Source organism: Rhamphochromis longiceps, linkage group LG17 (genome assembly GCF_057381845.1).
Source record: "Rhamphochromis longiceps isolate RC_006_pf linkage group LG17, R_longiceps_female_GT1.1, whole genome shotgun sequence".
NCBI classification, from domain to species: domain Eukaryota; kingdom Metazoa; phylum Chordata; class Actinopteri; order Cichliformes; family Cichlidae; genus Rhamphochromis; species Rhamphochromis longiceps.
Genome location: NC_140573.1, coordinates 16,391,777 through 16,414,169, shown reverse-complemented (window position 1 = coordinate 16,414,169; position 22,393 = coordinate 16,391,777). Strand labels below are relative to the sequence as shown.

The 22,393-nt window shown below is 39.6% G+C and overlaps 1 protein-coding gene across 1 annotated transcript in view; it reads right to left on the bottom strand.

The window, feature by feature from the left end:
- LOC146649471 (phosphatidylinositol 3-kinase regulatory subunit alpha-like) overlaps nucleotides 1-4,361 on the bottom strand; it is a 103,872-nt gene extending 99,511 nt beyond the window's left edge. Inside the window, exons 1-2 of the mRNA XM_085386099.1 lie at nucleotides 4,285-4,361; nucleotides 3,238-3,401 (exon numbers count right to left, since the gene is read on the bottom strand). Coding sequence (XP_085242225.1) covers nucleotides 3,238-3,401; nucleotides 4,285-4,361 — 241 coding nt within the window. The remainder of the gene's footprint in view (nucleotides 1-3,237; nucleotides 3,402-4,284) is intronic.
- Nucleotides 4,362-22,393: the final 18,032 nt, after the last annotated feature.

Here is a 22,393-nt window from a genome sequence, read left to right as displayed (position 1 = left end):
GAAGTAATCATAATTAATCATAGGTAGCATAACATAGCATGACCATTAAAATAAGGCCTCAACTAATGGAAAACTAAAAACAGTTGTAACTGTCCAAAATATGTTCATAGGAATTAATCGGTTATCTAACAAAATAAAAGATGCAGAAAACTTCAATGAAATCATATTAGCTTCCAGAAAATGCATTCCATCACGACTAACACACTTTATCAAGTATTCACATAGCTGACAGAGAAAGAGAAGCTACTTGGGTCTGGTAGAATTTACACAGAACAGGTTTAAGACAAGTCTAGCTGGACTACAGCTGAAGGATCAAGTTCAGCAAAAAATCTGAACAAATGCAACCCAGTCTAATGGAATGAATATATAGAATTAGTTGAAAATGAGGTTACTGCTAACAAAAATACAAAATATATTTTCCTGCTCATATGCAATGCATTGTGAAATAATAGAGGTTATTAACACCACTGCACTATGCAGTCTGGACCTACACTTGCTCAATGCCATTTTTACAGTTCATTACAAACAAATGATTTGCAAGCTTACACACAGTAGCACTTAACAAATGACTGTTTTTTGCAAACTGCTGATAAATGTTTAGGTCTTACACGATTCTTATATGTGCATGCATGCAGGACGCATGCTTGCAGTAGTAACAAATAACATCAGTAACATCATGCAACTATAATTATCTGGACGAAAGTTTTAGTGTTTTGTAAAACTGTTCAAGAATCATATATGACCCACTAGCAACCTCTCACCCTGAGCCTTAGAAACACAAGATGTGAAAACTGAAAGTAACCTTCCCATTTGATGGTTTGATGGTTGCTTTTCTGGCCTTAAATTGAACCAGCAGGAACCTAAAACTACCCAGTTTTCCCTACTCAAGGGATTATCAAGAACATGAGTCCAAACAAAGGATAGGCATTTTAATCAACATTACTTTCAGATCATTCCCAACTGTAAATTGTCTTCCAATCTATGCAGAGTTTTAAATAGAGGTTCTTTTGGTTTATTTTTTTTGAAAGACTTTAACACAAGACTTTGATGGCTGCAGTAGTATTTGATTTTGTATATTTTGTCTTTGTTTGTACTGTGGCATCTAATTTCACTATGCCAAACATACTTTACCAGTCCAACATCTACTATTTCGTACCACATTTTTCTTCTTTATCTGTTCTTTAAAAATGTTTGCCAAAACCTCATTGCCAATTTAGCGCTACAGGTTAAAGTGGGATTTGGTGTGGTGCAGTGATGCAGAGGGTTGAAATGACTCACTCAAAAACAAGACAGGCTATAATCAGCTGGCCTGTACTGTTCCTGTGGCTTTGAGTTTGACTTCTCTTTATCAATTTAGCCAGTTGAATTCTACAAAAAAGCAGATTCTACTTAGGCTATAACTGGACAAGAATGAGCAGGATAAACGATATCTGTAGAGTTTTAAAGTATACGTTGGTTTTCTCCTAAAGCAATACCAAGCTGCAGCAAACAAAAACCCTCTTGATGTTTTTCTATAAATGATCACTCTCTCCACTTTCACCCCTGGTTAGCCCCTTTTGGGTCTTGTAGTGTCAACCAAATCCAAACACTACCCATGTGTGGTGGTATCATTGGCAACCTTGTTAATAAAACTGAGAAAGTGGTCTGGTTTTTTTCTTTGCTTGAGCTCTGTTATATTACGTTCGAACTGATAAGCCAATAAAAAGATTTCAACAGAAAACCCAAGGATCAAGTTGATCTCATCGATGCAAACTCAAACTGAACTTACCAAAAGCAGCAGCTCCTCCAGAAGGCTAAGGTCCCACCATTGTCTGTTTCCCCCCTGGAGTTGGGGGTACAGGTCAGGACCAGGATTTATCCACAGCAGGGCCAACTGTGACCACCCCAACATACTCTACAAATGTCCCTGGAAAGTTTCCCTTCTCCTTGGTCCTCTCATTAATCCCATGCAACCAACCTTTGGGACTCCGCTCATCCCCCTCCTGGTACTCCAGCCCCACTGCTGTCATCAGTGTGGCCTTCAGAACAGTGAGCAGGTCGCCTGGCTGGAGACTGATATCATCCCCATGCTCACGCTCATATTCAAAAAGCGCCCGGTACTGGAAGCTGTGAGATGCCATAGCAACAAGAGTTCACAGGAAGGTACAAAGCTAAACCTATTGATGTCACCTGAGATTTTTTTGTATTAAAAGTGAAATTAAATAGTACTAAATGAAAACTCAGTTAATTCAGAATACCTGAGGTGAAAATGGTTCTCGCTCTAAACCTGGGATTCATGGGATGCCACCTGAGATTTGCTCTGCCATGCTCACTGAGATGAACCAATTGAAATACATCTGTTCAAAATCCTATCCCTGAGGTGCAATTAGACCCATAACCCCTTAAAGAAAAGGTCCAAAGTTCTTTATCCAAAACTTCCTCAATTGTGGTGAACTGAACAGTCGGCTGGTCTTTCCTGATTTGGATATCCACACAGTTCCTTAAAAATCCACAGTAATTCACCTGTCAGTCACAGGGACCCAGTCTGAGGCTTGCGTGCTTTTACAATCCAAATATTCAGAAAGGCAGATTACCCAACACACAGTGTCTGTGATTTGAAAAGACAAAAGACAAGATTGTTTCGGGACACCAGGCAGTCTGGAAACTGAAGGGTGTCCAACTTTTGCCAGACCTTTAGATGAAATCCCAGAGTGTAGATATTTTCTCCTGATGGTAATCAGTCTACTTGGAAGCCACACACATATACACACTCACACACATACACACACACCTGAGGAAATCCACTGCACTGCAGAATTTGGCTTTCTTTACAGAGTGCCTCTGTGTGCACTCTTCTATATGAGATCCTGCTGCCTCTACTTTCTTGTCTGCGTAACCATCTGACGCAGACTGACACTCCTACAAACTTAAAATGGAGTTAGATTGTCAACAAATGTACTGTTTTTAATCCAGCATGTTAGAATTTTAAACCAAGAATATATTGACACATGTTTTTTGCACTAGAGAAATAATAATAAAAAAAATTACAATATCTGCCTGAGGGTCAGTTTGAATAAATAAAAAATAATCAAAATGTAATAATATTTTAAATAAAACGCATATCTCACACCATTCTGTTTGCAGGCTGATGAACCCTAAATATTACCAGTTACAAGAAGCATGACTAGGCGAATATGAAGTTCGCCATGCTCTAGTCTGCCCTGCTGTCGGCTTCCCACAAACACGCCCCAAACTCACCACTGAAACTGCACAGAGGAACTCTCCCCTTCCACTGATGGCTCGGTGCGCGAACTGTTAAGCTTCGCCAGTACCTGAAAACCCACAGAGCGACCCAAATAATCAAAGCCCCGACTGGAGGATAAGTTGATGGCGTTGGCTGGTCAGAAGACAGGCAGCCTGCTCTGTGTCGTAGAGAGCGGCAGTGCTGATGTCAGTAAAGCCCTCCTCCGCCTTGTAAAATATGCCAGTGAGCGGCCGAGACGGGACAGACGGCGCACAGACGCAGCAACTGCAGCAAAATAACGAATCCCATATAGGTTTTGTTTTTTTGTTTTTTGTTTTTTTTGCGTCTGTCATTATAATGTTACTGAGAGTTAAGATTAGATGGGAATTGTGGAGATGCCAAAAAGCATGAATTATGTAACAACTGTGGGACGTCCAGTGCGAGTCTGCAGGTGTCCGAATGCCGAGTTCGCATTTTAGGAATGAATGAATAAGTAAAACAGAAGATAGAGGCATGCGTGATGGAGAACGGCAGCGCAGCTTTGTTTGTAGTCTGATGCACAAATGACGCAGCAACAGAGAGCCAGAGATTGCTGCGTCATCAGGTGCGCACATTTCCAGGGTAGAGATGGAGAGCACTCCATACTGCAAAAAGACAGATTATTCCTGCAGAGGTCAGCAAAATAGGACGATAGAAAAGTGCGTGTGTGTGTGTGTGTGTGTGTGTGTGTGTGTGTGTGTGTGTGTGTGTGTGTATGTATGTTATGCACACATGCAAACACACGTGCACATATGTATGGTTGATTTTAAAAACTGGTTTAGTTTTGCCATTTTACCTGCTTTGTTCTTGGGGTTTGGCTTTGGGTGGGATAGTGCATTTGATATATTCTACTTGCCTCTATCCCGTTCTGAGACGATGTTTAAAAGGAGATATAAAGTAAATCTATTCTTTAACCATGAGAACGGTTTAACCATGAGGCGGAACACCTTGAAGTATTCCTTCCACTACCAAGTATGTCCTCACCGTGTCCAATCAGTGCGTGCACCACTGCCTTTCCCTACTTTTTCACCTGATAGTTTTCCAGATTCAGAACAAGAATGAGAATGAGAGGCAGTCCAAAAGTCTTGTTCCATGGCATAGCCAAACTACATATTTATTTAATATGCACATTGAAGTTCACATCCTGGTCAAAAATGACTCTATATAAATACAATATAAATATATATATAAACAAATCTTGAGTAAGCATCTGGTTAGACCATACTGCTAAGATTTTTAGGGCTGAAAATAATAACCACAGTTTTATCTAAATTTAGACGCAGGAAATTTAGGGGTTATCCAGGTCTTTATATCTTTAACCTTCTGGAGTCGTCAGACAGGCCAGCGTGTCCGTGACAGATTTAAGATGATGTAGCAGCAAGATGCAGCCTTCATGAGTCTTCACTTCAACTCTAAAGTGCGGACTTGAAACTATGCCAAGTAAAACTAGAGAAATGATATATAATTTGCGCCATGGTTTTTACTGCATACTGTTGTCTAAAGTGGATGAAGCGTTCCAAGCAGAAAGTGCTGGCGAGCAAACAAAAAAAAAGCCCCAGGACAAACAATCAAAGAATTATATGGCAAAAACAGTCTATGAAAAACCCTGGAGGTGGCTTTTGTTTTATTGCCATGTAGAAAGATGGAATGAAATGTTGCTGCATATGTATATGCTAATTAAGTGACCACTCCTATACCATAACATCTCCTCCTCTATGCTTCCTTTCCTCTGTGATTACAATTTAAATGAGCTTTGGCCAATAGAAGATGGCTCATGTTCACTAGGAATGGGAATCTACTGGACTACTGGACTACCAAGTAATCCAATTTCTTGGAATTGTTAGCCTGCCTGCCTCTTATCAGTTTTTGCACTCGCATTACAACCTGCTGATTTCAGTTCGCGTGTCAGAGGACGAAATAGTAACGCAGTCTAAAGTTTGGATATGGACAGTTATCTGTATTACACAAAAGGACGAGATAAATGGTAAAGTTGAAAACTGCTTCCAGGGCAGAAACAATTGCATTATGCTGCTAACACAACTTCGGTTCTTTGCAAGCATCTGCCCAAACAGCATGCTAACACTAAGATAGCCAAGAACCCAGAGTGAACGCCGAGTAAATGCCGAGTGGCTGAGTTGCCGCCCAGCAGCCAGACTCTGAACTTCAACAGGTAACAAGCAGATTCTACCTGTTCAAGTAGAATTACTGTGGCAATCGGGTTTTTTTTTTGTGTGTGTGGAGTGTAGTTTTCAACTTTACTTTGCATGGTCAGCTTTGTATTCTACTAAGAGAAAGATTTTAGAAATGCATGTCCTCACTAGAGATTTGTGTTGGTGTGTGGAGTAGTAGCCTTAGGTTATATTGTTAAAATGTGGTTATGAGACAGTGTTTCAGCTATTTTACAGAGTAACATAAAAGTAATTTAACGAGTAGTGTAACAAATTACTTTTCCTGTGAGTAATTAAGTAATGTACTGCATTACTTTTGAGAAAAGTGCTCTCTGTAATATGTTCAATAATGACTTTTTGCACTTTTTGAGTAACAACTCCAACACTGATTACAAATAAGAGGGTAAATATCAACAAATATCGACAAACATGCAAAAACATTTGACCCACAGTATGCAATTAATTTGCATGAATGTAATTTATTTATTGCTGCTTGGCAATAAATTCTCTCAAAACGGAGCCAATGAGAACCCAATGACAATCAATAAGAGAATCGATAAGGAATTGAAATGATAAGCATTATTGTTAATGGAATTCCAATCCCTAATGTTCACACATGGTTTCTTTTGTCATGGTCCTTCTGTCCTTGAAGTATCTCCAGCAAAATCTCTGCTGACAAACTCCAGGTGGGCCGTTTCGCCTTTTACTGAGGAGTGTCTTCTCTCTGGTCACTCTAATATACAGGCCTGATCGGTGGAGGGCTACAGAAGTGGTTGTCTATCTTGACAGTTCTCGTCTCTCCATATACACACACACTCAATGTATACATAAATGTGTCTGTTATACCTTCAGATGGGTTACATGCATCATATCGACAGATGACTATCAAGACTAAATTCAAAACTCATAAAAACATGAAAACTCATTTCATGGCATCATCTGATTCATATTTGTGACATTTATTCAGAACTAAAAATGGAAAACGACAGAACTGATTAATACCCTCACAGAGAAAAACCCAAGATTATACAAGCATTTAATCTCTTATATCTCAGTGCTTGGATGAGGGTCTTTTTGTGGCTGTTAAGCGTATCCCTTCTTCTTTTTCTTCTTTCTCATACACACAAGCCAATCAGTAGGAAGATAATTTTTATGAGAACAAAGCCGGATTCCCCGAGTGAAGATAGTGGCTAGTTGCCCTGGATTAAATTTGACAGATTATATAAGCATGATATTACATGCTTATGTAATAAGAAAGTTTTTTTTGCCCATTGGCGGCTGAGCTTTACTGAGTGAAGGATGATTATTTTAACTGGTCTGGTGATTAATTTGTTTTTGACTCTGTGTAAAGACAGGGAAAGTGTAATTGCAGTCCAAGGTCTTGAAAAATGGAGTTAAGCCCATGATCTCTCACCCTTGATAAACATGTTTCTAGGTTTAAGAACTTATTCAGTGGGCAGGCTGGAGGGTAATGCATTGCTTGTTTAGCAAGGTTGACAATGTAATGAGAGAATTGGAAAATATCTTGTTTCATTTCATTTGTGATGTGAAGACTTGCCTTCTGCCATGTGTAGGCTGGAAATCATTAAACACTCTGACTACTGAGTGGAGAGATAGACAACAGCATACTTCAAAAATTGTGGGCGTATGGTTCATTTTGCAATCAGGGCAGATGGAACACTTAGCTTTATTTCCTCCCAAGCCCGCCTCTCTGGCACTGTTATTCGAGACTCCACCTCCATGTGATTTACAGGATGCACCCAGACCTGCAGAAGTGAATTATGCTGAAGAGCTCTTTGAGGAAACTGTAAACAACATCAAAATCACCACTATCCATCTGCTGAGGATTGCTTGGCAGAAGTATCCTAAGCATTATGTTATGGCTTTTAAAACAAATCATCCAAATGAGTTACAAAATAACTGCAGTTTGAGCTCCCCTAAATTTTTCTAAGCAGATCAGGGTGATGAGCTAATGACAATACTAGACCGATCAATTTATCCTTACCATCTGGCTCTTTCTGTGGTCATACAACATCTGGATGGTGGACGCCAGACTCAGTAGTATTGTAAAATTCTTTGATTTGAAACAATAAATAAACATTAGAGAAAAACCACAGCACCACCTTCGCCCTGAGGCATTTTTAGAAGGGTTATGAACAAACCAACACAAATGATTTATTTGCTGAAGAAAACCAGAGCTACAGCATTTAATTATTGAGTAAAAGAAAACCAAACCCTGTCAAGTGGGAATTGTTGAATTCCAGTATCTACTGGTTGTTTTTGTTCTTCCTTGCATAAAAAAAACAGATACTGGTCCAGATACCAGGACCAGTATCTGCTTTTGAATCTACTAAGGCCCTGTCCAACTCTCCTAGTCGTACTGTCTATCTCTTGGAATCTCCTCCATGCTCTTGAAACTGTACTGGGAGACACAGAAAATCTTCTGGCCATGGTGTTAATGTACCATTCAGGAGGCGTTGGACTAGCTTTGCAACCTTTGTGTGGTCTGGGTATCACCTCATGCTAGGAGTAGTGACGTGGACCCTGCCAAATGCAAAACTAGTGGGAACAAGTATTTTGAAAAGATGAGGAGGAGAAAAAAATATCTATGGCCTCCACATATAAAAACCTATTTTGAGGTTGTCTTGTTGTTGCCCCTTTAGTGCACCTAGTGTTAATTTTTTTAACACTAAAGCAGATAAAATTGATTAACAACCCCCTCTACTGCTTAACTGACCAGATCAAAATCACAGCACAGTCAACTCCAACGTAGCTCCAACGTTATTGTGGATCACTTCAAAAATTTGTTGCAGCATGCTTGATGCAAGCATTTCCATGAGGTGAGTGGGAACATTTCTCCAAGTGGTGAAGACGGCCACACGAAGAACATCTACTGTCTGGAACTGTTGTCCATTTTTGTAAACTTCCCCTGCCATCCATCACCAAAGGTTCTCAATTGGATTCAGATCAGGGGAACACGCAGGATGGTCCAGACAAGTGATGTTATTCTCCTGGAAGAAGTCCCTTGTCCTGTGGGCATTATGTGTTGTAGCGTTGGTCTATTGAAAAACCCAGTCGTTACCACATGGACGAGGGCCCTCAGTCGTGAGTGATGCTCTCTGCAACATCTGGACATAGCCAGTGGCCGTTTGATGCCCCTACACCTCCTGAAGCTCTATTGTTCCATTTAAGGAAAAAGCACCCCAGACAATTATGGCGCCCCCTCCACTGTAGCGCGTAGAAAACATCAAAAAAATTGCATGCCCAAAAAATGTTTTCTCTCACTCCCATGTCCTCTTGTTACATGTTGAAGCTCTATTTAGGACCTTCTTAAGATCCAACCATGCAAAATAAGATTTTTTTTTTGCCATTTTTCAAGTGGTGTTAAACTTTTGATTGGAAGTGTATATAGTATATAGTGTACTGACATTTAGTAATTCTCACATTCCATGGCTTGTTCAGAACAACAGTCTTTGCTGAACTTGTGACATAATTCCAGAAATTGTATTTAACTGAACATGTGTTGAAGAAGGCAATCTGACATAAAAATAAAATAATAATTCTTCTTTGGGTCTATAGTAAATTAACTGGCACTACCCACACCCTATGACATATATTTATATAATCTTTGATAGGGATCCACAATTTAAATTGGGAAGGCCAGCCTAACCATACTAACATTTTCCATCTCACTTTTTTTCTGGAAAATGTTTTTAAAATTTTAAAAGTACTGTTTTTGTCAGCAATGTTGTAATTCTGGCTCATAAAATATGAGTTTTACTAACTCGCCTCTGAGATCAACCAGTCTGTATGTGGTAGGTGCTGGGTCTCTTGCAAAGAACTCATGTATTTAGGTCTGTTCATAATCCATTCTAAACACGCCTGGGTGTGGGTGATAGAGCACACCCATCCCTATATTCTAACTGAAATCCAGCCTCTCTGGATGTCACATCTCTTTTTGCGAGCAGAATAACTGAGGCATTTATGAGATCCTGACTGGATGTTAGGGTCACTTTTTTCAGTGCTCCAGAAACAGTGAATATAAGTATCTCTCCTGCCCAAAAAATACTGTAAAAATTTGTTAGTTTTTTGCATATTTGTCACTGTCACGTATGATGCTGTGGCAGTCCCAGTTAAATTAATTATTGTCTAATTACCTTTTCACTAGGGCTGAACGATATATCGCATTTGCGATAATATCGCGACATGATCAAGTGCAATTTTCTAACCGCAAAGGCTGCGATTATATTCTGGACATGTCCAAATTCATGGGCTGCATCCTCCTGAGGCCGCATTTGTAGACCGATTACGTCACAGCGACGCGCCGAAGGCTGTCCAAATTACTACCATATCCCAGAATTCATAGCGCGGCCCAGCCAAACTCCAGTTTCCAGCAATGGCGGCCGCTACTAAGTTTTAAAATTACTCATACTAATCTTTCAGGGTCACAAAATAAACTTTTAACATATTTTCAGGCGAGAAAGTAGTTGTGTAAACATCAAATATCTGCTCGGTTTATCAAGATATCCCATATTTGCAAAAGTGCTTCGACGTTTTCAGAGGCGTCTGCTACCCACCAGCTCGACAGCTAGCCGGGAGCTCGAGGGTTACTGATGCGGCCGAGAACGGCACAACTCCCGGCACATCATTTTCAGATCACCGCGGAGTTTCGCTGCTCGGGTTAAACGTAATATATAAGTCACTTAGACAACCTAAAAATGTTATTGTTGGGCTTTTTTCAGTGTTTTGTTTGTTCGTGAGTAAATCGGTTTGGCTGAGATTAAAGTTATTAGATTAGATAAAATAAAACTTTATTAATCCCCCGGGTGGGTTCCTCCTTGGTTTTCACACAGCTGACTAAACGTCAAACAGAAAACTTATTAAACAGAAGTATGAGACAGTCGAGAATTTACACCAGTGTCTGGTTATATTTTAGATAGCAAGAAGCAGACGGCCGAGTTTATTAAACTCCACCGAGACAGCGGTGACGCTAATCAGAACTAGACCGTCCAATTTCACGCCTTTAAATTTTAAAGGCGTGTTTGTGTGTGTGTTTATACAATTGCTATTATGTTTGCACTTTATGTGTAATGTTACTGACTGCAGAGATCAGTAAGATGTGTGTATTTTTTATTTATTAGTTTTATTTATTTAATATTATTTTTTAATTGAATGACTGTCTAGTAGTTTGTCGAAAAACTGAGTGTGGTAAAGCCACTGATTTTTTTTATGTATATTTCTGCAATCTGCACATTGTACTGACTTTCATTTTAATGTTTACACCAGGGTTCCTTGTCAGCACTTTATGCTCAGATGTTTGTAAGCTAAAAATAAACTATTGTGTATGTTCAAATATACTGTTGTGATTGAAGAAGTTAAATAAAAATGTCAGTCATCAATTCATGCATCACCTCATGTCATCATAACAGAGGTCTGTCTTCCAGGAAAGAACAGTTTAAAATTAATGTAATATAGTATTGGCCATACTATATGATGTATTGCTTGTCTTTGTTTAATAATACAGAAGACAAAGACCTTAAAAAATAATCGCATATCGCATCGCAATCGCAATATTGGGGCAAAAAATCGCAATTAGATTATTTTCCATAATCGTTCAGCCCTACTTTTCACACAGGGACAGGTAGGTTGAGACAGTTTTTGGATATAAAATGGCATTTGGGTTATCTTTGTCTAATATAAAAATTTGGTTAATGATCTAAAACTTGTGTGACAAATGTTTTTGATTAGTCTTGTAAGAGAATTTCTAGACTCCTTTTTTGATGTCGACAAAATATTGCAAAAGGACAGAAAAAAGAAAAAATGACATGTTATATAAAGGGACACTATATTACAGCACATGATGTTTCATATTGGTTAAAGAAACTGTAATATACTGAGATATACTCTGTCAAACAGAAAATGATAAAGAATGAAAAACAGTTTTCACAACTGCATGGCAGAAAAAGACATCATGCTAATTTTAGTGAAAGGTTGTTGTGACTCACATCACTTCGCTGCTCCATTGCTTCCTTCATCAACACTCCCTCAAAAACCTAATGAGTACCTCAACAATTAGCTTAGCAACAACTGCAGCAGGGTTCAAACCTTTGTTGCCAAAGCAATGTGACAGGGTCAGAGTTCACTCACACAGACTCATTGTGTGTGTGACAACTGATGTGTTAGGTGGCCTTTGCTTCTTAGCCGTGACCCTTGCAGTGATTCCAGTGATCTGAATTTGGAATTGTGTCCTCACAAGTGAATGTTAACGCACATTGTGACTTTGCCATAGCACACGTTTGTAAATGTAATGAGATGCCTTAACAGGCACTGCAATTCCAGGCAGACCCTTCAAGCCACATGCACACATATCTAATTTATACAAGTCCTTTCTGTGCCATATGTTAGGATATGCTTCTGTGAGCAATACAGGTCAAGAGCTCATTGGCAGGCCAGGAACATTTACCACACATATTTGCTCGGCACATCCATCCTCTGCTACGCTTGGAGACTCTTTTGTCAATCCAATTATTCCTCATATTGCTGCAGGGAACGTTTGGTTTTCTTATCACAAGCAAACATGTGCATTGAATTTGCAGAAAGTTAAAGGCAGGAGCAGGAAGAATGTAAATATATAGAAACAATGGGCTTAGTAGCAAACCTCAGGCTAAGCTTTGGTTCAATTTCAGATGAACCACCGAGGATTACATAGTTTAATTTGTGGGATTGTGTGTGAGTTTTGCTGAAGGCTGTGAGTGCAGACCAAGTGGTCCAGCTTAATCCAAGGTTTCTTAACACACAGACTCACATAAATATTATGAAATAATTTATGATCTAGATCCTGAGTATATTATTTTTCCAGTGCCTCTGAGTTTGTTAGTTTGTTAGTCTCATCTCCATGTTCTGTCTTCAGCATCTTTGTGTCTGTTTACCTTCAGTCTCCCAAGTCCATCCATGTCTGTTTCACCAGTTGTGTACCCGTGTCTGGTTTGTTTGTGTTTCTGTATTTTCAGTCTTTGTCTCTGTCATTGCCTGGGTCTAGGGACCCAGGGCTCATATATTTTAGTGTATGTTTATGTTTATATTTTCCGTGTGGTGTTTTGGTTTTCTCTCCTTTTTTCTCCTGGTTTCTCCGTGTGAGTTTCTGGATGTTTTGGTTCGCTGGCTGTTTCTGCTCTAGAGACACCTGCCGCTCGTCCTCCTCTGCCAGCTGCAGCAGATTACGCTCGTCAAGGGAGCGGTATTAAAGACTGCAGCTGAGCTGAGGCCAACGCTGGACTTCTGTATAAACCTTCGAGATAATAGATTTCCTGCTAACCTTAATGTGTTTGTGTTACCAGGAATCTGGAGCGGAGTGTGTTTTGAAGTCACGGTGTGGGAATAGGAGTTTTTTGGAGTCGCCACTTTTCACCTTTCACGGACATCTGCACTGTGTGGGATTCAGGGAGAATCGCCACAGGACCACAGTACCTGGATTTTGTATATAGTTGTGTGTTTTCCACCCCCTGTCAGTAAATCCACTGTCCTTCACTAAAAGTCTCGTGTTTGGGCCCTACTTTCACTGCAACTCCACGGTCTGCCATTGCAGCCCGTGACAGTCTCAGTGTTGGCTTACCTTTAGTTTATAGTTTATAGTTTCATCTTAAGTTTGTAGTCAGTAATCGGTTTATATCTTGATATATATTCCTAGTTTTTAACATTTTGTAGTAACACATTTGTTTATAACACATCCCCCCCCCCCACCCCCCTCTTTTTTTTACCATCCAATTTTCAACCATCCAATTTATCCAACTTATCCCTGCAGCCTATCACAGGGATCATGGGATGAAAGGGAAATCTTGGACAGCTCCACTAAACTAGGATTTTTTTTAAAATCAAATTTGTATTTTTATAGAACAAAACAATAACTGACACAAGAGGAGAAAAGAAGAAACACACATACACAAATTCTTGTACGTATGCTCATTATGACCAATTTTTGAGACTCTCGTCACTGGTGACTGCATGACAAATACTCCTCCAGTATTCCTCATCTTAGGCTCTGACTTCTGACTAAAATACGAAATGAGAGATGACACTGGAATGCCTACATGTACTACATGTTCACCATGCTTTTAGGATGTGAGAGTCATGAGAAATTAATGACAGGCAAGCCAGGAGAGGAGAGGAGAGGGAGGTCGATGTCATAGAGCACAGGTGTAGTGCTGGCACAGTGTTGCTGCGTACAGAGGCTGGCCTAATATTTTCCAGAATATTTTTTTCTCTCTTTATCCTTTACTCTCCCCCATTTATCATTCAAGCACTTTCCCCAGTCTGTGCCACAAACCTCCCTAACAAAAGAAAAATTAAACCTGCAGACGAAAGAAAAAGATGAGGAGTGACATCACTATGGATCAGTGGATCACTGCACTGTGATGCTGCAGTCATCACAGAGGTACATTATTGCAAGAAAACACTCTACTTCATTCAATATCTGCATGCTGTGCTTTATTGTTTCATTTGCATTAGAAGTATCACCTCAGAAAGCTCTTAAATCACATTACACTGCACAGAAATTAAATCAGAGGCCACATGTTGCTGTTTGCCCCTTTTGTGTTATTGTGTGAGGAAGCTGAGCGATAACTTCAGTGAATACAGCCATAAATAAAGTGAAGATGGCCTTAGGTACACTAAACTGAGATAAATGGAAAGATTAGAATGACACTAAATTTGAGAAGAGGGAAAATACGGAGGAAAGACGAAGTTTGTTGAATGTGTAGGCTTTTGGTTTATGTATTCAATAAAGGTCTCCATAAATTTACCAACCAATTTATCAACACGCTTCCAAAAGCCTTTTTACTTTGAAGGCAAACTTTCTCTGTCAGTCTGTGGTCTCAACTGCCGTTGCTTTGTCTTTTGAGCAGCAAAAGGAGTTGTTACTCTTACAAATGGAGAAAGACCGTGTAAGGTATTCTTTAGAAAAGGAAAAGTTGGAGTTAGAGCAGTATCGGTTAGACCTAATCAAAGCGGGCAAGTTATCAGGTGGTGTTGAGGCTAAAGAGTCTTCTCCACAAGGAGTTGAAACTTTTGATGTCGTGCGTAATTTGCGCTTGGTGCCGAAATTTGATGAAAGAGAGCCAGATGCCTTTTTCTCCCTTTTTGAACGCATTGCTGATTTGAGAGGATGGCCAGCAGCTGACTGTGTGATTATGTTACAGTCTGTGTTGACTGGAAAGGCTCAGGAAGCTTATTCAGCACTCAGTGCAGTTGATTGTCAGAGTTTTGCTACTGTTAAAGATGCAGTTCTGAAGGCATATGAGTTGGTACCAGAAGCTTACGTCAACGTTTCAGATCATGGAGGAAGTCTGATAAGCAGTCGCATATAGAGTTTGCGAGGGATTTAACTAAACACTTCAACAGATGGTGTTCGGCACTGGGAGTGACAACTTTCCAGGATTTATGTGAGTTGATGGTATTGGAGCAGTTTAAAGAGTGTGTTCCTCCTGTGGTTGCCACTTACATTGCCGAACGGGAAGTGACAACCGTTTCTGACGCTGCTAAATTGGCAGATGAATATATCTTGGCACATAAGGGGCAGGTTGGTAGAAACTGTTTTCCAGTTGGTGCTCCCGCTAGAGCTTTTTGTCAAACTAAGTTTATGGCATCGGACCCTGCGAAGGCCATTGGTGGTGTGAAGCCCAGTAAGTTTGGTCAAGCATGCAACTACTGCCATGGCGATGGACACTGGAAAGCAGAATGTCCCTTGTTGAAAAGCAAGTTGGCACGTACAGGTAAACAGGTTAAGCCTGCGGCTCTTACCATTCCTGCTCGGGAAATTTCAGTAGTCTCTCGGGAGACGCCAGTTTTGACTAAGTCTGACTCAGAGAGCTATTCGGGGTTTGAGGATTTTGTCAGATGGGTTTGTATCACTCCCGGGTGATGATCATAAAGTTCCTGTAAAGATTTTGCGTGACACAGGCGCGAAGGATTCTTTTATCTTAGCCTCCGTGTTGCCATTTTCACAGGTTACTGATACTGGTGAGTGTGTGCTTGTTCAAGGCATGGGTTTAACCACTATCTGTGCCCCATTGCATAAAGTCAGGCTGTCATGCAGTTTTGTGGATGATGATATCTGCCTTGGTGTTCGTCCTGCTTTGCCACTTGAGGGCGTACATGTGATTTTGGGGAATGATTTGGCTGGAAATCGAGTCTGGGCTGACAATTCTTTACCTGTTAAATCTAGAGTTCTGAATGAGTCCCATGAGTGTGAACAGGGTTTTTCTGACTTTGCAGCTTGTGCTGTTACGAGGGCTGCAGCTAAAAGGGATGCAGAGCCTGTAACTCAAGCAGAAGAGTGTCAGGTTGAACCAGATTTGATTGTTCCTGAACATTTGTCAGTTTCCCAGCAAGAGTTAATTCAGGCACAGCGTGCTGATGCTTCACTGACTGAGCTGTTTCACAAAGTGCAACCTAGTGATGACGCTAGAAGTGCGGCCTCTGGTTATTTTCTGCAGAAGGAGGTACTAGTCCGTAGGTGGATTCCGCAAGGGTTGGACTGTGTTGGGAGTCCAGTTGTCCAGATTGTGGTTCCAACTAAATACCGTGACGAGGTGTTGAAGTGTTCTCATGACAAATCTGGGCATTTGGATGTGACGAAGACTTATAATTACATCTTGCGCTACTTCTTTTGGCCACGTCTTAAGCGTGATGTTTCAGCTTACATTAAGACCTGCCATACTTGCCAAATTGTAGGTAAGCCAAATCAGTCTATTAAACCTGTTCCACTTTGTCCCATCCCTGCTGTGAGTAACCCATTTGAACATTTGATCATTGACTGTGTGGGCCCTCTTCCTCGATCAAAATCTGGTTCGGAGTATCTGTTAACTGTAATGTGCCAAGTTACGCGTTATCCTGCTGCATATCCGTTGCGTACCATCACAGCTAAGTCTGTGGTGAAGGCTTTGACACAGTTTATTTCTGTATTTGGCATACCGAAGATTATTCAGAGTGACCAGGGATCAAACTTTTCGTCACAAGTTCTTAAGCTGTTGAATATTGTGCATAATAAAGCCTCTCCTTATCATCCACAGAGCCAAGGTGCTTTAGAGCGCTTCCACCAAACACTGAAGTCCTTGTTACGTGCTTATTGCACCGAAATGAGGAGTGACTGGGAGGAAGGTTTACCGTGGCTTCTGTTGGCAGCGCGTGAAGTGTGCCAGGAGAGTACTGGGTTTAGCCCAAATGACTTGGTCTTTGGCCACAAAGTTCGGGGACCGTTGACAGCGCTGTGCGATAAGTGGTTGTCAGGTGAACCACCAGTGAACTTGATAGATTATGTTAATGGTTTTCGGCACAGACTGTATGTGGCAGGTCAGTTGGCCAAACAGAACCTTGAAAAGGCTCAGGTCAAGTTGAAATATTTTTATGACCGGCGTTCTGAAGAGCAGCAGTTTAGTACAGGTGACCAGGTTTTGGCTTTACTGCCGATTGCAGGGTCACCGTTCCAGGCACGGTTTGCTGGGCCTTACACCGTGGTACAAAAACTGTCTGAACAGAATTATCTGATACCCCGGATCGCCAGAAAAGAAATCAACTTTGCCATATTAATTTGTTGAAACCCTATCATGTTCGTCCCTTATCCGTCGGTCTGTCGGGCTCTTTCGTTTCTCCTTCTACATCGAGTCCAGGGTTGTCGGCTTGTACAGTGGCGAAGTCAGTTTGTGGGGGGGAGGATGTGGCAGCACCTGATGATCCCTTATTGCTTGGCCGTCTGAAGAATTCAGAATCTCTTCAGAACTTGGATGTGCTATTGGGCCATTTGCCTGCTGACAAATGTGCAGAATTGTCTGCATTAATTACAAGGTATCCAACCTTGTTTGGAGACACACCTTCTAAAACAACTTTGATAGAGCATGATATTGATGTGGGTGATGCAAAACCAATCCGGCAGAGGTTCTACAGGGTCTCTGAGGAAAAGAGGAAAATAATTGATAAGGAAGTTCATTACATGTTGGACAACAACATTGCAGTGCCGTCGTCATCAAGCTGGGCTTCCCCTTGTTTGTTGGTCATAAAAGCTTTACTGTGCTCAGAACCTGTGCTCTTAGTACCTCGTCTGGATCAGCCCTTCAAGCTGTATGTGGACGCAAGCCACATTGGTGCAGGTGCTGTTCTAGTCCAAGCTGACAAGCAAGGTACTGAACATCCAGTTAGTTTCTATTCCAAGAAGTTCAACTCCCATCAGCTGAATTATTCGGTCATTGAGAAGGAAGCTTTGGCATTAGTCTTGGCCTTGCAGCATTTTAGGGTATATTTAGATTCTGCTCGGCCAATTGAGGTATTTTCTGACCATAACCCTCTCACTTTCTTGAACACCTTGCAGAACCCAAATCAAAGGCTCATGCGGTGGGCTCTCTTTCTGCAGCCTTACAATTTGGATATCCAGCACATTAAGGGCAAAGATAATGTCTTGGCAGATGCTTTGTCCCGTGCCCCTTTGTAACCAGCAGCTTCACTCCTCATATGCTTGAAGTATGTCCTCTCCAGTATCGTTTTCCTTCCTCTTAAATTGCTCCTAGGTACCAAGGTTGCTGAGGTTGGAGTTGAGCTGAAGATGATTTTTGAGCATACAAAAGGTGTTGAAAGTGAGGGTGTGTGTGTGTGTGTGTGTGTGTGTGTGTGTGTGTGTGTGTGTATATGTTATGAATTTAAAATATGTTAGTTCTTCTAGCTGCAAATTCATAATGTAAATGTGTTTGCCAATTCAGGGTGAGACCCTGTTCTTTGGGGGGAAGTGTGACGGCCAGTGGGCTGGCCTTGTGTTTTTCCTTTTCCTGTTTCTTGCAGGTAGGTGGAGCTGACCCAATTATTGATGCAGCACACCTGAGAGGCCAGTCCCAGTGTATATAAAGACACCTTGACTGAACCAGGGTGGCTGGCTTTTGGCTCCCTCTGGCACGTGTTATGTTTATTTGGAAGTTTCAGTTATGGCTGTTATGTCCTTTAACTTGTGTTTAAGTTGCTTTACCTTATTTTCATTAAATGTGTCTTACAGTCTTTAAAAGCCTGTGTGTGGTCTCCCATTTGTTTGTCACTTCCTATGAGCCGGGTTGTGACATTGTGCTTTTAAGCAAATTAACTTCCATGTCTCCTCAGAAATATTAATATTTAGGTCCTTTCTCCAAGCTTCCAACTTAGAAACTGATGTTTCTGAAGAGGCAGAAACAATCAAATTATAAAATGTTGAAATTAAGCCTTTATTACCACCTTTTTTCACCATAAACTCCTCTAGCTTACTTAACTGGGGAAAATTAAGGGATTTTGCATAGATGAAATAAAGCTTCTAATTTGTAAATACTTAAAGTGTTTTTGGGGGATTTGAAATTTTGAGACTAAATCCTCAAATGAGACCATTACTCCATCACAAAACAGATCACCCACTTTCTTAACACCTTTTACTGCCCAATCCTGAAACCCTGCATCCAACTTTCCTGGTACAAATAAGGCATTTCCCCAGATGGGGCTAAACTGCGAGAGATTGTTCTTAATATTCATCATTTCTTTTATTGTAAACCAGACTTCAATCATGTTTTGAACTATAGGATTATTTGTTTCTTTAACTGTTTGGATTTCGCAGAATATAAGTACAAATTTAATGGCATTTTAAGAGCATTTGCTTCCATCCCCACCCATGACGGGGTATTTTGGGATGAAAAATAAAATCTTATTGTCCTTAATTGAATAGCCAAATAGTACCAGTAAAAGTTGGGGCATTTCAACCCCCCTGTATCAAAGGGAAGGTACAACAAAGACAAACGAATACGAGGCTGCTTCTTGTTCCAGATAAACTCTCTGATTAGTGATGTTAATTTAGTAAATCCAGCAGGAGGAGCCAGTGGGACATTTTGAAACATATACAACAGTCTAGGTAATACATTCATTTTAAGAACACTTATCCTTCCAATAATAGATAGTGGTAGACTTATCCAACGCTCCAAATCTTTGGAAATTTTCTGTAGTATTATATTATAGTTAAGTACCACCACATCTTTTAATGAAGGAACTATTTTAATACCTAGACAGATTAATTCAGAGTTAACAGTAAAGCCAGATACATTCTGATTTACGTTTTGATTGTACCCTTGATTAAGTAACATTAATGATGATTTTGTTACATTAACTTTATACCCTGAGAAAACCCCAAACTGATCTAATAAATCCTTTACAGCAGGCACAGAATTTTCTAATTGCTTTAAAAATATTATGATATCATCAGCAAATAAAGCAATTCTATGTTCCTTTCTACCAATCCTAACACCTTGTATCTGTCCGCTGTTTCTAACAGCTATTGCCAGAGGTTCAATAGCTAAAAGGAATAAAAGTGGAGATAAGGGTGAACCCTGCGGGCACCCTCTTTTAATATCAAATTGTTCAGAGATTATCTCATTTGTCTTAACCTGAGCCACAGAGTGACAATGTAATAGCTTGATCCAATGCAGAAATACCTTTCCAAACCCAAATCTAACAATGACATCAAAAAGATATGACCGCTCAATTCTATCAAAAGCCTTCTCCGCGTCAAGCGAAAGAATGGCTGTATCGTCCTGCTCACTTTGATTATGAAGAATGTTTAAAACTCGTCTTACATTATGAAAACCCTGTCTATGTTTAACAAATCCATTTTGATCATCCCCTATAATAACTGGAAGAATACTTTCTAATCTTTTAGCAAAAATTTTACAAATAATTTTAGTGTCTGTATTGATTAAGCTTATAGGACGCATATTTTCACACTTATTATTTAGTTTTCCAGGTTTAGGAAGCAGTATTATCAGGGACTTCCTTAATGAGTCAGTAAGATTGCCATTATTAAAACATTCTATATACATATCTAAGAGGGGCTGTGCTAATTTATCTTTAAAATATTTGTAAAGGTCAATTGGCAATCCATCTGGACCAGCTGTTTTGCCAGCATTTAAGGAGTTTATTGCATCTATAATTTCATGTATACTAATTTGCCTATCAACATTTACTTTGTCTTTTTCTGAAATTTTTGGTATTTCAAGTTTATCTAGAAATAAAGATTGCATTCTAGTTACATTATTGAGTTCAGAGTTATATAGCGTTTCATAAAATCTTTTAAATGCATTATTTATCTCTAATGGGTCTACTATAGTATTACCATTTGAATTTTCTAATTTTGTAATTGCCTTTTCAGATTCCATCTTTTTTATACGCCATGCCAGGAGTTTGCTGGGTTTTTCACCTTGGTCATAGAATTGTTGCTTTAATCTCAATAAATTAATAGCTGCTTTTTCACTTGTCATTTCATTATATTGCGTTCTCAATAGTAATAATTCTTTTACAATATACTCATTGTTTTGACCTGATTGAAAGCTAATCTCTTCTAACTTTTTTATTCTTACTTCCAGATATTTTATCCTTTGATTTCTTTCTCTTGTTTTATTACTAGTATAGTTTATAATTTGCCCTCTTAAGTATGCTTTAAAGGCTTCCCATCTTACACTTGCCGATGTTTGATCTGAGTTATGTTCAAAGTATTCATTAATTTGCTTGCCTAAAAACTCAAGAAACTGTTTATCCTGCATCCACTTCAGTTGAAACCTCCATTCAAATCGAGTCTTGATCAGTTTTGGTTCTATGAGAGTCAAAGTAACGACTGCATGGTCCGAAATTACTATTTCCTTATACTGGCAATCTTTTATAAAATGAACCAACTCATTTGATACCAAGAAGTAATCTATTCTAGAGTACGCTTTATGTGTACCTGACCAGCAAGAATATTGTAACTTGGTTGGATTTTGATCTCGCCATATATCACTTAAATTTAACTCCTTCATGAATTGTTTGATCACCTTTCGTGTTCTATTGTGAGTATTATCCATGCCTGAGGATTTATCCTTCTGTGGATTCAGAGCACAATTTAAGTCCCCAGCAATTATACATTTACCTTGCAAGTCTGAGATTTTAAGAAATAAATTGCTATAAAAGTTTGGATTATCTTCATTTGGGCCATAAATATTAATTAAATTTAGTCTAGTGGAGAGTAGATTACCTTGTATTATTAGAAAACGTCCATTACTATCCTTAAGCACGTGCTCAACTTGAAAAGGTATAGATTTATGAATCATTATCATGACGCCCCTGGAATTGGAGGAGTAGGGCGCTGAAAATATTTGACCTGGCCATCTACGTTTCATTCTATTTGTCTCACTATCTAGCATATGAGTTTCTTGTAGAAACACTATTTTGGCCTTTAAATTCTTAATCCTACTAGTGACTTGTTTTATTTTTACTAACGTGCGCAAACCTCTACAATTCCAAGAAGCACAGTCAATCAAGACTTCTGTCATGTATATTCACTTCTATTAACCTATACTATTAACTAAATACACATATATATATATACACAAAGAAAAAAAAAAAAGAAAGAAAGATATTATACCATGTTGAGCATTTATCGATTTGAGAGAGCAACCCTTCCCACACCCCAGCCTGAATACGAACATACAGGTATCCCTTAACCCCAAAAATACTTCCGTTCTCTTCTTGAAACATGACCACTCTAGGCCGAGGAACTAATTACCCGCATTTAGCAACAGTTGTTACATTAAAAAAAAAGAAAAAAAAAAAGAAAAATATATATATACATATTAACAATAGAAATAAATCCACCTTATCAAGTTTTAACTCTCCCATATTTAACACAGTAAGTGAAACTACTAGTAACTCTTATTAAGAAAACAAAATAGCCAATGTCTAGCCCAGCATTATGTAGTAATCCTTTGGCAATATAGTAAATTGTTCTTTCCATTAGAGTGCGTAAATATAGTTAGAGCAGAGTTATTGATCTACCATCATATGCCTTATCAAGCATTTTGTGCTTGTTCAAGGCTCTTAATGTAGACGTCCACGTCCGCTGGAGTATCGAATACCTGCGTACGTTCCTCGTTGGTCAAAAGCAACC